The following is a 15,996-nucleotide window of genomic DNA, read 5'->3' as shown; positions in this document are numbered from 1 at the left end:
TAGGGGATGAGAACAAATAACGACGGCGCAACGCATGTTTTAATTCCCTTGCTGCCCTTGCTGCATGTGTTGTGCTGGCGGGTCATGGTGAAGGTAATGTATATGTTGGTCAACGAGCCTCATTGATGGGCTGGGTGGAAGTCTCAGTCATGATTGATACCGGACATCTTCGGATTGATGCCCCCCTTCCTGGCTTGCAGGTGGTGGAACCAGGCCTGTTCTTACTGCGTTTTACTAGAGCCCATCCGGACTGTCGATAGGACAGACGACGACGGTCTTGTTGGGCAACATACTTTGTACATATCCTGCTAGTGCTCCAGGGTTTAAAGACATGTTACAGAATCTGCAACACGCCACGAATGCAAAAGAACGTGCAAAAGTCTTTCTTTTATCCGTACCAACATTCTTTCCATCAGCTAGACACAGACGACAATGGTTTGATGGGATGGTTGGCGGAGGAAAAACGACAAGTAGGGGAAAAGGGGACATTTGCATCTTCAGCCGAAATTCCTTCGGATCGTCTAGCCCGTTTGGTAGAGTCAATTTCTTGTCGGGAAAGAGACATACGCAGCATTACTGACTCGGCAGAATAGGATGTGTTGGAAAGGTGTAACCGCATTTTCTGCACAAAGGGCACATCGCCAGCTCTCAAACAAAATACAGCGAGTTTCATCTATTTAGTCGCTGGGACCAGGTACAGGCTAGGTGGCAAACTACAGTGCCAGAGAGTGCGGTGTCAATCAAACAAGGCCCAATCCAAAAGGTTTCTGGAAATCCGCGAGCGATCGACGCTAATGCAAAAAAGTGATGTGGCTCAGCTCCCGTCTGTCAGCCACAACTCTAAAAACGGCGCATTGTCGGGGTTTGGGACGAAAGCCAACAAGCCAACAACGAGCCTCCCACTAGCGCAGCCTGGTCGGTCCAGCCGTTTGTGGCTCTCTGAATTCCCATTTGCTTTGGTGTGCCGACCGGTTAAGGGACGACAATAGATGAATCGAAAAGAAGGGCACTTTTGTTCGAACACGATAAAATCGCTGGGAATCGAGCCCCAAGATTTCGATATGCGGCAATTTCAATCCCCTTGGCGAGATGATCCCGGCCCCGATGTGCGCCCATCTGAAAATGAGCTTGTGTCGGGGTACCGCACGGGCAGTTCCGAAGAAGGCAGGGGGTCTAACCAGCCTGGGCCCCGGGGTGCAGTGAAAACCAAAAAGGTACGTCACTCCCAACTCGTCGCAGTGGCAGAAAAAAAAAAGGAACCCCCACTACCATCGGATTGGTGATCACCTCAAAACGTTCCAGAGTCCACCCTTACGCCAACCGCTTTCACCACAATAGCAGCAGCAACAGCAGCAAAAGTTGCAACAATGAACACACTCATGTTAGTCGGCGACATCGTCGAAAAGGAGACGCCACCCGCGAAGCCCCCCGTCGTATTCGACGACATCGACGCCGCCCCGACCGGCTTCCCCGCACACAAGAAGCGCACCCGCGTGTCCGCCTTCAAGCAGCAGCGACAGGGCAAGCCCATTACGGGCGCCCAGACTGCGGCGGCAACGAGCTCCATATCGGCACCGCAACCAGACGAGAATGGCGGCGGCGGCGACTCACAAAAGTCCTTCGAGGCCGCCGAGCGCCGCCGGATCGATCGCGAGAACCGACAGAAACTAGAGGACATGAGCCCAGACGACATCGCGAGGGAGAGGAGGGAACTGATGGAATCGCTCGACCCGTCGCTCATCCAACGCCTCCTCGGCAGGGCCAACATCGACGAGCAACACGGTCCGAATCCCTTCGATCCGCCCGCCGCGGAAGATAGCAAGGCCAAAGGGGCGCCGGCTCCGGCGCCAGAGATCAAGATCGAAGACACCTCTGCGCCGCCGAAGCCCCAGGCCGAGCCCCGGCCAGCCTCAAAGTCGGCTCCGAAATCCGTGTCCTTTGCCGAGGTCGAGGACTCGGAGCCCTCGCCACGGCCCCTCGCGAACGAAGACAAACCCCCCTCCGCGCCCCCGGAAGACCTCTTCCCACTCAACTCTCAACCCGACAAGACGCACTTCCCCCAGCCGCCCGCCCTTCCCGACCTCGATCCATCCCACCCGGATTTCCTCGCGACCCTCCACGAGAAGTTCTTCCCGAACCTCCCCGCCGACCCGAGCAAGCTTGCGTGGATGGCGCCCATCCCCACCGCCCACAGCCCGGCGGACCGTGAGTCCCCTTACTACCCGGGCCAGCCCTCGCTGCCCATCTCGGCGCTGCGCTTCGACTTCAAGGGCGGCCTGATTCCGCCCAAGCTGAGCAGGTCGATCCCCGTGTCCAAGGGGCTGCACCACCACGGCCAAGCGCCCGAGGCGGCCGGTTACACGATCGAAGAGCTGGCCATCTATGCGCGGAGCGCTGTTCCGGCGCAGCGCTGCGTCGCGTTCCAGACACTGGGCCGGATACTGTACAGGTTGGGAAAGGGCGAGTGGGGCAACGGCGAGGAGGACAGCCTGGCGAGGGGCATCTGGAGCAGCATTCAGGAGGGAAGGGTGCTGGAAAGCCTGTCAGAGGCAGCCATCGTCGAGGGCGGCCACAGAGGCAGCCGCGCGTATGCGACGGAAGCGCTTTGGCTGTTTGAGAAGGGCGGCTGGAGAGAGCAGTGGTCTGGGAGGTAACGACGGAGGAGCTGCTACGTTTGCGTAACCGTCTCTGCGAGATAAGACTGCGGGGGGGGGGGGGGGCGGGAGGGACCAGTTGGTGGACAGCAGAGAAGCCAACAACATTCGATACCAAAGCTACAAGATCCATGACTTATGCGCCCCAGAGAGCGTAAAGAACCGCCTTCATCCCCGCCCCAAGAAGGGATGTCCTCCAAGTTCCGAGAGGTGACCCAGATGCCGGGCAACCGAGCAGCTGAATCGGAACCAAGCCAGTAGAACCGGGGTAGGGCCGCAGCGTCCGTAATACCTCTGATTCGTGAGCTCTATTCTAACGTTGGAAAACTCTGCGACGCCATTTCAACAAAAAAAAAGCTTGAGTCTACCTCGGCCGAGCATCGCTCGGAGACTTCCCAGGCTCCGGATGATGCTCTGGGCAGTCGATTGGACGGAGCAGGTGCGGTGGCTGACTCCGGCGCAACTAAGAACAAGTCGTCAGATGATGAACGGCCGCAGGTAGGAGGTATCAATGCTCAAATAGCTGGCCAGTGGGACCCGAGACCCGAGTTCAAAAGTCTCTATAAGTACTAAACACAACAACAAAGACAACTATCGCTTTACTTTCTCAGGGCCGAAACATTGACACCACCGAAACATTAGACATCCTGGCTCTCGATATCGGTCATGGCGGCTTCAAGTAGCGGAGAAGCGTAGCAGCGCTCGCTCCCTTCCCTCTTGTCACAGCTCTCCATACAAAAGCATCAATATACGTGTGAACCCACCGGAACGTAACAAGCGCCCAAAAAGAATACATATATGTCCAGCCTTAGGGAACCGTAAGCCTATGGACTAGGGCGTACGCAAGCGCACGCTGCGCTCCGTCCAGATGCGTACCCGCGCTCATCCCCAATGAACCTGCCGCGAACCTCAAACTAAACAAACACATCCACCCTGACGGGTGGATACTTTAGAATTGTCGGCCATGCCCAAGTAGGCGTGTGCGATGGTTCTTGACAGCCACAGTGGGCTGATTTCGGCCTGAAAAACTTCTGGAAGAAAAAATAAACGTTGTGATACCCATCGCGTCGTCTGGAACCCCAGATCGACACGTTTGCCCGACAACGGCGTTGTGGCACACAGACACACTCACACACACCCACACATACCCACCCACATACACATTATACCAGTCACGGGCGACGAAACAATGCAAAAAAAGTGTGGTCAAGGTCGAAACTTTTACCAACAGCCTGGCGCGGCGACACCTTGCCTGAACCTTCGCTGGAGACGAGGAGCCCTGGTAGATGTCGACCGATAACTTCCCCCGGCTGCTCCATGTCATGCGGCTCTCAGCACGGAGCCGAACGGGCGGGTAGCCATCGCTATAACTCTCGTAGCTTTCTGTGCATTGAAACTGTGTCGAACCGAACTGCTGGGCTCGTATCGATGCAACTGGAGTGGCCACCATGCTGGGATCGTGGAACTGAGGGGGGGGGGGCTAAGACAAACACACAACATCCATCCAACTTCCCTTTCCTGTTCTTTTGACCGAACCTAGAATTGTCTGCCAGCCAATAATCAGACAGTCAATCGGTCGATTGGTATACGCGGTTGCTCGCCAGGTGCGGCATGGGCGTCCCTCGTCCGCACCGGGTCCGTCCGTGGATAGACTTCATCGTTGTTCCAGAAGCTCTCGACATTGACTCAGACGGCCACTCACTGCTATCGACCATGAGACGAGATTATTCCCGCTTGTGCCCCGGATTGGCCAATAGCGCCCGGGATATTGCACGCGGAGACGTCCTTATGCCGCCTCGAGAACGCCTGGTTGGATCGGCACCCCCGCCTTAGCCCGACAGAACTCGAGAGCCCTGGGTTTTGTCGCTAGGGTATACTCGTCGTGCTCGTCGTGCTCGTGTCTCCCGCATCCCATACCTTCCCTGTACCATCGCCAACTCTTTCGAAACTCAACCCTGAGATGCCATTGTCCAACAGGCTTTGCCCCTCCGAGCCTACCCTGCTGCTGCACGTGTTGAGGGGGAGGGGTGGTCGCCTATGGTCCTTCTTTATCCCACTGGATCCCGTATACCCTCCCCATCATGAGCACAAACCCGTTCGTCCTTCATTGCACCGTCTTTGCAACACTTCGCCCCCAATAAACGAGCACTTTTGCTGTTTGGGCTGCTCGCAACACCCGAGAACACATCAATGTCTACTCGCAGCATTCCGTCATGGGCCGGATTGAGCAGTGATGAGCAGCCCCACAGGTCCGATCGGTGCGGCGCCGCCGCCTCTCGGGGAAACGCCCGACTTCAACAACCCACGCGACGCCGGCCACGTACTCCACCTGGTGTACATGTGCTTCATCCAGACCATCGTGGTGGTTTTTTTCGCCATACGCGTTTACGTGAAGCTGTGGGCTAACGGAAAATTCCGATTGGAAGACTGTAGGTTTTGGGCGCAGACGTTCTTTTCCCTGAGTGGGTATGGACTAACACGAGGGAACAGGGAGTTGTCTAGTTGGATGGGTGAGCCCCCTGTGACGACGGCGCCCGACCTTTGGCATCGGATCCTGACCTGACCTCTAGATCTTCACCGTGATGCTCAACACGTCCGTTTTCCTGAGTACGTCTCCACTCCAGGAAGTGGTGCAAAGAGTTGATCCGCTGACGATGCTAGCAGAGCTTCGTTTCGGTGAAGGATTCCATATCTGGGAAATCACTGCGAGTAATTTCGTGGAGATCCAAAAGGTACCGTGAACCCTTCTCGAAAGTGCTGGAAGACGGACACCCACCGTACTGAATCGATCGACTGCAGTGGCTTTATATCGGCTCCCTGTTTTATTCGCCGGCAGCTTTTTTCACCAAGTCCGCCATCTTACTCCTCACGATACGAGTCTTCTCCGTCAACAAGACCGTCGCCCGAACGCTCCACGGTCTTTTGCTATTCTTTCTTCTTTGCTACATCCCGGCGGAAGTGGCCAAGGCTGCTGTTTGCATTCCTGTACGAGCCTTTTGGGACCCGTCGACACCCAACTTCAAATGCATCAACCAATCGAAGCTCTTCACATACGATAGCAGTCTCTCCATAACTTCCGATTTGATCATCCTCGTCGTCCCTGTCGTTCTGACGTGGAAGCTGAAAGTTTCGACGATCAAGAAGATCAAGATAATAGGACTTTTGGGGGCAGGCGGTGTGGCTGTCGCGGTGACAATCTACAGGTTGTTCCTGGTAATAGAACGATTAGACGATTCCAAGGACCCAACCGTTGAGTTTATTCCGGTCGACTGGACGACGTAAGTCCCTTGCGGCCTATGCTGTGAGCTTCCGCCCAACGAACATAACTGACATCATTGCAACAGAACGGGAGAGCTCGCCATCGGCATAGTGTGCGCTTGCGTGCCCTCGATCAACTACCTCCATGAGCAACGCACTGCCCGCAGAGGGTCTTCCACCACCTCTCAGGAGCGAATACCATGGTGGAAAGCAGTCTCCAAGAGACATGTCCAATCTTTGTCAACCTGGGGCATGGGCTGCGGGTCCAGGTTGGCGACTGGGAATAGGACGAGGCTGCGAAGCGTCGACTCGAATGCCGTGCTTGCTGCGACTCCCGAGTCAGAGAGGGGCGAGCCCCATCGATTAGATTATGACGTAGAACTCGCAACGTTATCGGTGCCGTACCCTGAGCCTCATCCCGGAGAGCCGGTACCGAGAGAAAGGGGAGGCCGTAGCCAGAGTCAGCTGATCCCGCTGCCTGTCATCAGGCGGAGCAGTCCCTTTAAAGTTGATGAGCTTCCATGACGACGACTTCATGACGACGGCTGGCTGCCGTTTGTGCCGTTAACTCAACGGGATTGCAGTTCACGCGGACTTTAGTCGAATCAGTTGTTGGTTGAAACCAACACAGCGAACATCGCCAGTCAGGGGGACGATAAGGCATCGGAGCCATCCCTGTAATGGTAATCGCAACAGCCGTTCCCAGTCCCGACAGCAGTCCCGGGCAAAATCGATTCTCTAGGGTTGTCCTGCCGGTAGCATTTGAGGCCAGTCGAGAGTGGTGGGCAGGACGGGCAACGTCACAACGATGTTGCAAGAGCCATTGCGACTGCCGTTGTGACAGCCACTGGGCAGTATACCCGGGTCGGGTTCGGTCTTGCTCTGTGCAGGGCGATCCGTGCTATAGGAACATCGGCAGTGAAGCTGCAGCGATGAGTGCTCCGTGAGGGCTGCTATCTTGGCAGCCAAGGATAAGCATTCAGGCTGTTTTGCGATGGGGTAAGCAGGTTTGGAGGGATCTCCTCAGCCAAAGCATTGAAGGGAGGGATATAAAAAATCGGCGGGCCGTAATCCCCGTCGCGCTCATGCGAGAAAAAGGAGGAAGAAGTAGGACGGATTTCAGCCGAATGCCGTGGCGGCTGGGGAATGTAGTTGCCACGAAGAGCTACTGTAATATCTTGTGTTGAGAGTCCGATTTGGGCTGGTTAGAAATGAGCAGAATATGTGAAGAGAGAAAAGACGAAAGACACTGTGTCGTGCTGTGGAGGTCAGGGGATGGACGAGTCGTGGACAGGTGACGACACAGTGAAGCAACCAATCGATGATGTGAGGAAGCAATGAGTAAGACAGACATTGCTGACAATGCAGAATTGATATGGCAACGGCCCACGAGACAGCAACTGGAGGTCTCAGTCTCGCAGCATGCAAGCCCTGCGCAAGTGCTTCTGCGCCTGTCTTTGCCCACGCCAGAAGCGGATGGAAAGCATGTGATTGGCCGCAGCTCAGGACAGCGCACGCAAAGGGGGAAGACTGTCCAGCTAGGTAGCTAGTTATCGTGTTAAGTGCGTCGTGCCTTGTTTGCCATGTTTGCCTCTGTCAAGTTGGCAGACTTGTCATTTCTAAGCAAATGAGCCTTGTGTAAGGTAGCGAGAATCTCCCTCCAATAACTTCCAGCACGTCTTTCATAACCATACCAATTGACTTATTGAACAATCGGCAACATCAATAAAGAAGCGACATGGTATGAATCTTGTGGGATTCGCGAGGTGGGATGCGCCCGGCTAGTGTGTTACATAATCCACACACCGCATTAGGTTCCCATCCGGTAGGGTGATGTCAGATTGTTAGATACGTACCTGCTTTCCGTGCGGTGTGTCGCTGGCCAAAAGCCGCTGCACAGCGGAGTAGCCTGGGACCCCAGCGCTGCCACAAAGCCCCAAATTGCCCTGTACATAGGTACTAGGCAAGGTACCTAGGTAGTAAGGCGAGGTGAACTCGGGCAGAAAAAGTGGCCGGGGTGTGCCAGTCGCCAGCCAAGGCGAGCCCGGTACGCAAAAAACAGGCTGACGGGACTGGCTGGGCGGGAAAGCAGCCAGAGCGAAAGAGAGAAAGAAAAAAAGAAAAAGAAAAAAAAATATTCGGCCGAACCTGCGCACACAGACAGCACACCCAACCATATGTGGGCGAGTTCGGTTTTATGTCGAAAAATCGATACTCCCCTTCTCTTCCCTTCCTTTCCTCTCCTCCAGCCCACACAACAACACGCACCGTTGCACGTCAATTCCCCCCCTCAGGGTGCCTCTCCTCCCGTTCCCTTTCTCCTCCTCCTCACGTTCTTCCCTATTTTTCTTCCTTGGCTCTCTCCCCCCCTATAGCCCAACGGCTCAGGTCCTCCCCGCCCTCAGACAGTCATCGTTCCCGTCGTTTGTCTCTGTCTCTGCTCCGCGTCCTTGTCGACCGCCGCACGTGTGTGTTTGCATCCCGATTCCGGATCCCGTCAGCCATCGACCACCCATTCACACGTCATCTGTCGACCTATTCCAAGCCGACCCGACGCCAGCGCTGCCGTATATTCCACAGTATTGCACTCGACATTGTCAGGACATCAGACCAAGAAGCAGTACTTCTTGTTTCGCTCGATCGCCAGTCAAGACCAAGTAGATCAACAAAGCCTCCTTTGCTGCCAACAAAAACAGGACATCGCCGGAATAGCCTACTCCAGGATACTCACCCCACGTTTCCTGTTCCACTCCACCATCGAGCCACTTCCTCTGCCTTTGTGCGTCCTGCCTCGACGACCCCGACTCGACCTCGACGACGACCTCTCATCTCTGAACCCATTGAAGAAGAACCATCAATTCCATCCCTAAGAACGTCATTCCTTCCGAACGGCAGATTTGCTCTCAGCACGATATCACACTGTGACTTTGACTAGTCATGGCGTCCTCGCAGTTGCAGTTTGCCTACCGAACCCAGAAGGGCATCGGCCTGTTTGATGCTGCCCCGACCTATCAGCCTCTCGCTGGGTTCACCAAGCCCGAAGGGAACCTCCGGTGTTGTACATACTCGCCCTGTGGCCGCTACTTTGCCTGGGCGAGCCCCGAAGTCGTTACGGTTGTCGACGCCTCCAACGGCCAGCAGGTTCTTGCCCTCCCCATCCTCAATGTCTACGAGCTCGGCTTTTCTCCCCTCGGTACCTTTCTCGTGACTTGGGAGCGCCCTGCCAAGGACGAGAACGGTGATGCGACCAAGAACTTGAAGGTCTGGCGCACTGTCGAGGACGGTGTGGCCGGCGCCGACAAGGTGCCCCTGGGCAAGTACGTTCAGAAGTCTCAGGGAGGCTGGAACCTTCAGTACACAGCCGACGAGAAGTTTTGTGCCCGCCAGGTCACCAACGAAGTCCAGTTCTACGAGAGTCACGACCTGGGCACCGTGTGGAACAAGTTGAGGGTTGAGGGTGTCGCCGACTTCGCCCTGGCACCCGGCCGCTCCCACTCTGTTGCCGTCTTCATCCCCGAGCGCAAGGTAAGTGCCCAGAAGCCCCTTCGGATACTGCTGCTGGAAATCCGGCATGCTAACGTTGAAGTTATAGGGACAACCTGCCGCCGTCAAGGTCTACAACGTGCCTCAGTTCACCTCGCCCATCTCTCAAAAGACCTTCTTCAAGGGCGACAAGGTCCAGCTCAAGTGGAACAACCTGGGCACCAGCATCCTTGTGCTGGCCCAGACCGACGTCGACAAGTCCAACAAGAGTTACTACGGCGAGACTACGCTCTACCTGCTGAGCGTCAACGGCTCCTTCGACGCCCGCGTCAGTCTCGACAAGGAGGGCCCCATCCACGACGTCACCTGGTCCCCGAACTCCAAGGAGTTCGGTGTTGTTTACGGATACATGCCCGCCAAGACTACCATCTTCAACCACCGAGCCGTCGCTACCCACTCGTTCCCCCTGGGCCCTCGCAACACCATCATCTTTTCGCCCACGGGACGCTTCGCCCTCGTTGCTGGTTTCGGTAATCTGGCTGGCCAGATCGACGTCTATGACCTCGAGAAGGATTTCCGCAAGTTGCACACCATTGAGAGTGGGAACCCCAGCGTCTGCACGTGGAGCCCCGACAGCCGTTACATCATCACGGCCACCACTTCTCCTCGCCTTCGCGTCGACAATGGCGTCAAGATCTGGCACGCCAGCGGTCCCCTCATGTACAATGAGGACATGGTTGAGCTGTACCACGTTGTTTGGAGGCCTCAAGCCGTCGACAAGGTTGCGGGCGGAGATCCGTTGAACCCGGTCCCCACCCCGCACGCCTCTGCGGCCACGTACCTCGGCACTGTCAAGACCCCTAGCAAGCCTGCGGGAGCTTACCGCCCCCCTGGTGCCCGTGGTCTTGCCACCCCGCTTCATTTTAAGCGTGAAGATGAGGGTGGTGCAGCCCACGTCAGCATGAACAACGGTTCTGCGGCCATCGGACCTAATGGGTTCGGCCGCCCTCGGCGTGGTGTGCCTGGCGCCGAGTTTGCAGGTGCCTCCAGCGGCGCTTCCAAGATCCCCGGAGCCGACACCGCCGATGGCGATGAGAATTTGTCAAAGGCGGCGTTGAAGAACAAGAAAAAGCGCAACAACAAGAAGAGAGAGGGCGAGGCGAACCCCGAAGGCCAGAACGGCGGCGGTGCTTCGCTCGCCCCGCCTCCTCGCGACTTCGGCTCGGGAGCGGGCCACGAGGGCCGCAGCCCCGAGCGCCGTGGCGGTGCCGGAGGTAATCACAGACATCGCAGCCACTCTCGTAACCCGGGTGCCGGTCAGTCCCGTAACAGGAGCAACACGCACCGGGGTCAGAATGGCGCGCCTCAGGTGCCGAACGCGCAAGCCCAGCAGGCCGTGCCGGCGGCCGGCGCTGATGCCGACGCCTCGCAAAACCCGAATTCCAAGAAGATTCGCAGCCTGCAGAAGAAGGTGCGGGCCATTGAGGATCTCGAGATGAGACTGGCCGGTGGCGAGAAGCTCGAGGACACCCAGATGAAGAAGATTGGCACCAAGTCCTCCGTGCTCAAGGAGCTGGAGGCTCTCGAGAGGGAGCTGTAGTGCTTGCCGGCCCCTAATTCTGGTGATAGAAGAGGACCATGTTGAAAATGGGCCCATGAAAGGAACAGCGAGATCTCGAAAGGGGCAATACTTGCCGGGCTTACAGCCTGCAAGTATGATGCTCGAAATGCCTCACAGTTGGACGAGTTGTGTCTGGATTACAATTGTAGAGAAGATCAGGAAAAGACGGAAAATGAAAACTGCAAGACGCATTGCGTCTATCATCATCGAAACCATTGCGCTCAGTGGGTGATGTTATGTTGATGCTGTGTGTTTGTTTGTAGGTGCCTTGTTAAGATGGGGCACTCTTTGGCTGATTGCGGAATAGCCCAACGGGCAACACCCTCCTCCTCATTGACGATCCTGCACGCCTAGACTCTGGGGTCGGCCAGGGGTATCCGGGGTCCAAGGGCTTTAATGTGACGAAGCCATCCCAAAACCGATGATCCAGGTGTGGACTGTGGAGTGTGGGATGGGAGAGGAGATGGAAGGTGGGCCGGGAAGGGGGGGGGGGGATATTCACTCTCTCTTTTCGGTTTCGTAGTGCCAGAATTCTGGATTTTGACGCCCTGGATGGAACGTCGGTAAAAGCAGTTGCCACTTTGTGGCTGTTCTTACCGGGCGTCTCGACCATGGGAGTCGGGTGAAAGAGGAAACACGTATCGAACGGGGCTCTCTGGAGGTGCGCTAGCGAGCTCCGTCGACTCGGGCGAATCGGCAAGAGTTGGCGGCGGAGCTGTGGGGCCCTCTTCTGCCGACGGACCTAGGCTCTGAGGTATGGGGGTTTCTGATGTAGGGAAGAACATGCGTACCTAGAAAGAGAAGCACGAATGTTTGTTTGTAGTCGAGAGAGCAACATTTTCACGAGGAACACCTAGGTACTCTGTCATGCGATCATCGCAGAGCACAGGTTGCTACATCTTCCAGAAACCGAACAAACTTCAAAATAAAGTAACCTCCGAGGACTAGAGGCACGGGCCACATCCTTCTTTCAACCCCACCCAGACCGGTCCTTTTTTGCAATGTCAACCGTTTGTCTGTGCTCTGACTTGCAAGCTTTTCCTTATCTCTTCTTGCCTCCCCCCTTCCCCCGCTGATTACACGTATATAAATGGGATATGAGAGGGAAAAGAGGAAGGGAAAACACGCGGGATACTGCTGGTTGAGATCGATCGAATAGGTCTCGTGGGTCGGCTGGTCATGGTCCGAAACGACGAGCCGGGCATGTCGGACGAGGAGGATACCTGGTACCCCACGGGATCGGTGGTTCAATCCCCATCTACGCATATAGGCCGCGTGGGCTGGGGATGGAAAGGCTTCAATTGATACAGGACGTGCAGTGCTGTCGGCCACGCGCTTGGTTGGTTCTGGGCGTGGCTGCCTCTCCCATTGCAGTTGGTTGGCCGTGTTTTGGGTAATACTCTCGCGGGTTTTCGGTCTCAATCCAGAGTTGCCAACGCCGATGGTATTATTGTATGAAGATGACGGTTCACGCCCATCCATCACGCCGCAAGCTAACGGCTCCCTTCAGTCTCCGCCCTCGAGACTGGTGCGGAATCCTTCGCCATTTGCGGCCACCCGGAAACACTCCGAGATCCGCCTTGACCTCGCCCTGGCCATCCAGGGCGTCGGCTCCTTCGTGGCGTCGTCTTCACTGTCTAGTCCACGGCCGGCGCCGTCATTAACAGGAGGCATGCGCATACGGCCATGACCGTCCCGCTCATGGGATTTGTCCTGACTTGGGTGCGAGGTGAGCGCTGTCTCCCAGGGCTGGAATGATGTGTGGTGCGGCCCAGACAGCTAGCATGAAGCAAGTATCCGCACCACGTCAACATCTTCCAGAGTGAAATGATGGACCAAGAACATTTCGGTAGAAACACCAAGACGAAACAACAAGGTACGGGATTGCCCCGGGTAGAGTGGTATGTTCAATGCCGTTTGCTAAGCACAAAAAGTAGTGTCGAATATATTGTCGGCCGGCCAGGTAATGACACTGTTATCTACTACAGCTGGCCTCCAGTCACCGTACGAGATCTTGTCATGCCGCGCACCGTTGACGCTTGACGCGAAGTTGCCCATTCTCCCCCCTCACGCCCCCCGTCCTCATCTGGCTCTCACGCTGCCCTTTTACAAGGCACGACATGATGTTCTGCCGTCTCAGCAACACGGCGTCATACCCGCTTAACCTCTTGTTGGAACAGCGGCCCCCAACGCGGCACTTCTGCATCCTAACGCCCAGGACGCTGCGGATCTTGCGCACCGTCTGGTACTCGGCCAGCTCGTTGCTCGTCAGGGTCTCCAGCCCGCCCGAGAGGTTCCGCCGTGCGCGCTTGACGCGCAGGTGGAACTTGACGAGCGGCAGCACGGCCTCCATGTTCTCGACGATCCAGCAAACGTTCTCCTTGGTGGCGCCGCGGGTACCGAAGACCTCGTCGACACACGACGCCATGTCCTCGTACCGCGCCGCCGTCTTGACGTTCTCCCGAACCAGCGGCTTGACGTCCCTCGCGATGTCGAACTGCGCCGCGGACGACTCCGGTAGCCGGCGGCCGTTGCGGTCGAACGTGGCGAACATTTCGAGCTCCCGGGGGTCGGCCTCCGCCTTGGCGATATCGATCGGGTCCCTCTTGGGGTTGGGCGTCGCCGCGAACCCCGTCCACAAAGCGAGGCTGCGGTTGCGGGAGACGACGTCCGCCAGGGCGCCGAGCTTCCCAATCAGAGCCTCGAGGTCGTCGTCGTCCTTGGGTAGTGTGATCACATCAGCGGGGCTTGGCGGGGTATCAATGAAGTTGACAAGGGACGCCGGCTCTGCATCGCAGCTCAGCTTCGCCTCTGTTTCAGGATTGGATCTCTTGCGGCTGGTCACCATGGTTGTGGTGGTGGTGATTGAACTCGCCATAATTGCTAGCGAGAGGAAAGAAGTAATGTGATTTTCGACCTGGTGACAGAGAGGAAACAAACAGAAAACAGCACCGTTTATCTGCCGTTTGTTTGCTCACTGCACGCGGATCTCGGCTGCCAAAGAATGTTTCTTGGCTACGTGTGACATCTTTGTCTGATTGGGGAAAAGGCGGAAGAGCCAAGGAAACACAAATGAAAACAAAAAGGTCTAAGCACACCAACAGATTGATGCGATGAAACGTTCCCGAGGACCAAGACGGCGTCGGAAACCACGGCTGCGCATTAAATGTGGGCGGAATCGGGCAAGTCAGGCCTGCCCCTTCGCTTTTTCTCTCGCGCTGAAGCACACCCGAAGTTTTCCTCTGAGTAGGTGGTGTTAAGTAGATGGCCCAGCCTTCGCGGAGTCAGAGAGGTATCAAGGTTAAATACAAAGGTTGTTACAGCTTTTCATCCTTTTGGGATGACTGATGGCTTGCCCAATTCATGTGAGTCTATGTAACGCGCCGGAGCCGTATTCGGATCGATAACATCGGAGATTGCTCTCTGATCGACGGTCGGTAGGCTGGAGGACATTAGTACAGTTTCTGTGGCGACTGTCTGTAACGACGTTTCTCCGCCAAATCCCCTGCTTCGAACCCTTCTTTGAATGCCCTCGTCGTCCTCCTTGTCGTCAACCAGGAGTGCGCAAAGCTGCTCCTTCAAGACCCAATTGCTTCCCTCAACCCCTTGGCCGTCTTGCCCAGTCTCTCCAATTTCAACTCCAACTTCTTGAGTTGGCGACTCGCCTCGCTCCGCTCCTGGGGCAAAAATGTGTCGCAAGACTCGGCAACACGGTCAATAGTCTCCCGGATTGCCGTCAAACAGTTGTGTTTTTGGGTCAGTTCTTCGGCAGGCTCGATTGATGCCACGGTCTGGACAGGTGTGAGGCTGAGCGGTGCCGGATCGGAGGCGGCGACAGGACCATCTGGCTGCCCAGTCGCGGGTCGGCTTGTGGTGGCGGCTAGGTCCTCATCCTCACTGTCTGAGGCGATGACAATTGTGAGAGTGGACTCGCCGCTCTGAGGTAGCGTCTTTAGAGCAGTGGCCGCTGGTCTGGGCGTCGAAAACATCGGTCTCATCTTGGGCCGATGACGAATCTCGAAGATGTCGTCTTCAGAGCTCTCCTCGTCGTACACGGAGCGGTCAGTCTTAAGCCGGCTCGTGGCAGCTAGGTCCTCATTTTCACTGTCTGAGTCGACGACAATTGTGAGAGTGGACTTGCTGCTCTGAGGTGGCGTCATCAGGGCAGTGGCCACTGGTCTGGGCGTGGAAAACGTTGGTCTCATCTTGGGCCGATGACGAATCTCGAAGATATCGTCCTCAGAGCTTTCCTGGTCGTATACGGAGCGCGCTCTGGCTTTCTTTGACGTTTCTACCCGGCCGAGTGTTTTGCTGGCTTTTCTCTTGATGTTGGGACTTGTGCACTTTTTTACCTCCTCATCGGACTCGACTTCGTCAAGCTCTGCAGCATGACTCTGGGAAACTTCCAAAATGACATCCGTCTCTTCTTCGACCTCCTGGTCTGCTTCACCGCTGGGAACATTATCCTCTCTTCCTGGTCCGACGAGGTCCGTGTATAGAAGGGCAGCGTCTTCGCGCCAAATCTTGAGAAGATTGCTCGCCTTTGGCCCGCTCGACTTCCAAGCAACCACCTTGACGACGGGGTATTTTTCTTTGAGAAGCTGATCCATCGCTCTGTGGTAGTTGTCACCATTCCACCAGAAAGAGCGTGCGGCGGGCATCAAGTGAGCGACGTATAATTCGGACAGAAGTTGCTGATCTCTGTCTTCCAGTAACTTGTCTGCTAGGTGAGGAATCTGGTAGCTCCACTGATCGATGGTGTATGTCAGAGCCAGAAAAGCGAGTCGATCGTCCGGAGAAGAGCGACCTCTTTTGGTGAGGTCAGATACCATTCTGATTGAAGGTCAGCCAGCCATATAGTTTTGAGCTTTCCTGACACGAGAAACCCACTTCGCGATGGGGGTAAGTCGTCAAGGGCGTCGAGACATGTCGCCTGTCGCCGTAGACGATAGCTATCGAGATCGTAGCCAATAAGTGAGA

At 56.1% G+C, this 15,996-nt stretch overlaps 5 protein-coding genes across 5 annotated transcripts; 3 read left to right on the top strand and 2 right to left on the bottom strand.

The window, feature by feature from the left end:
* The first annotated feature begins 1,286 nt into the window (after nt 1-1,286).
* Nucleotides 1,287-3,263, top strand: CDEST_03472 (Putative RNA polymerase II-associated protein RPAP1/Rba50). Its single transcript, XM_062919631.1, has one exon. The coding sequence runs from the start codon at nt 1,368-1,370 to the stop codon at nt 2,652-2,654; it is 1,287 nt and encodes a 428-aa protein (XP_062775682.1). The 5' UTR covers nt 1,287-1,367; the 3' UTR covers nt 2,655-3,263.
* Nucleotides 3,264-4,887: 1,624 nt separating this feature from the next.
* CDEST_03471 (uncharacterized protein) lies at nt 4,888-7,073 on the top strand (the record flags this gene model as incomplete). Its single annotated transcript, XM_062919630.1, has 6 exons — nt 4,888-5,083; nt 5,145-5,164; nt 5,225-5,261; nt 5,319-5,386; nt 5,454-5,932; nt 5,999-7,073. 6 exons carry the CDS (start codon nt 4,888-4,890, stop codon nt 6,435-6,437), a joined length of 1,239 nt encoding a protein of 412 aa, XP_062775681.1. The 3' UTR covers nt 6,438-7,073.
* A 1,081-nt stretch (nt 7,074-8,154) lies between these two features.
* Nucleotides 8,155-11,286, top strand: CDEST_03470 (Putative translation initiation factor 2A, translation initiation factor, beta propellor). The gene is made up of 2 exons (XM_062919629.1): nt 8,155-9,437; nt 9,505-11,286. The coding sequence occupies exons 1-2, from the start codon at nt 8,850-8,852 to the stop codon at nt 10,993-10,995; spliced, it is 2,079 nt and encodes a 692-aa protein (XP_062775680.1). The 5' UTR covers nt 8,155-8,849; the 3' UTR covers nt 10,996-11,286.
* A 1,178-nt stretch (nt 11,287-12,464) lies between these two features.
* On the bottom strand, nt 12,465-14,317 carry CDEST_03469 (uncharacterized protein). Its single transcript, XM_062919628.1, has one exon. It carries the CDS (start codon nt 13,892-13,894, stop codon nt 13,034-13,036), a length of 861 nt encoding a protein of 286 aa, XP_062775679.1. The 5' UTR covers nt 13,895-14,317; the 3' UTR covers nt 12,465-13,033.
* Nucleotides 14,318-14,594: 277 nt separating this feature from the next.
* On the bottom strand, nt 14,595-15,848 carry CDEST_03468 (uncharacterized protein; the record flags this gene model as incomplete). The annotated part of the gene is made up of 1 exon (XM_062919627.1): nt 14,595-15,848. One exon carries the CDS (start codon nt 15,846-15,848, stop codon nt 14,595-14,597), a length of 1,254 nt encoding a protein of 417 aa, XP_062775678.1.
* Between the last annotated feature and the right edge of the window lie 148 nt (nt 15,849-15,996).

Source organism: Colletotrichum destructivum, chromosome 2 (genome assembly GCF_034447905.1).
Source record: "Colletotrichum destructivum chromosome 2, complete sequence".
Lineage (NCBI taxonomy): Eukaryota > Fungi > Ascomycota > Sordariomycetes > Glomerellales > Glomerellaceae > Colletotrichum > Colletotrichum destructivum.
This window is presented reverse-complemented; position numbering and strand designations above follow the sequence as displayed.

What these genes read in the sequence shown, in the direction of transcription:
- CDEST_03469 (XM_062919628.1), bottom strand. Translation starts at nt 13,894, where the DNA reads ATGGCGAGTTCAATCACCACCACCACAACCATGGTGACCAGCCGCAAG.
- CDEST_03472 (XM_062919631.1), top strand. Translation starts at nt 1,368, where the DNA reads ATGAACACACTCATGTTAGTCGGCGACATCGTCGAAAAGGAGACGCCA.
- CDEST_03470 (XM_062919629.1), top strand. Translation starts at nt 8,850, where the DNA reads ATGGCGTCCTCGCAGTTGCAGTTTGCCTACCGAACCCAGAAGGGCATC. An exon ending in TCTTCATCCCCGAGCGCAAG is followed by an intron (nt 9,438 to 9,504) that starts GTAAGTGCCCAG and finishes TTGAAGTTATAG; the next exon opens with GGACAACCTGCCGCCGTCAA.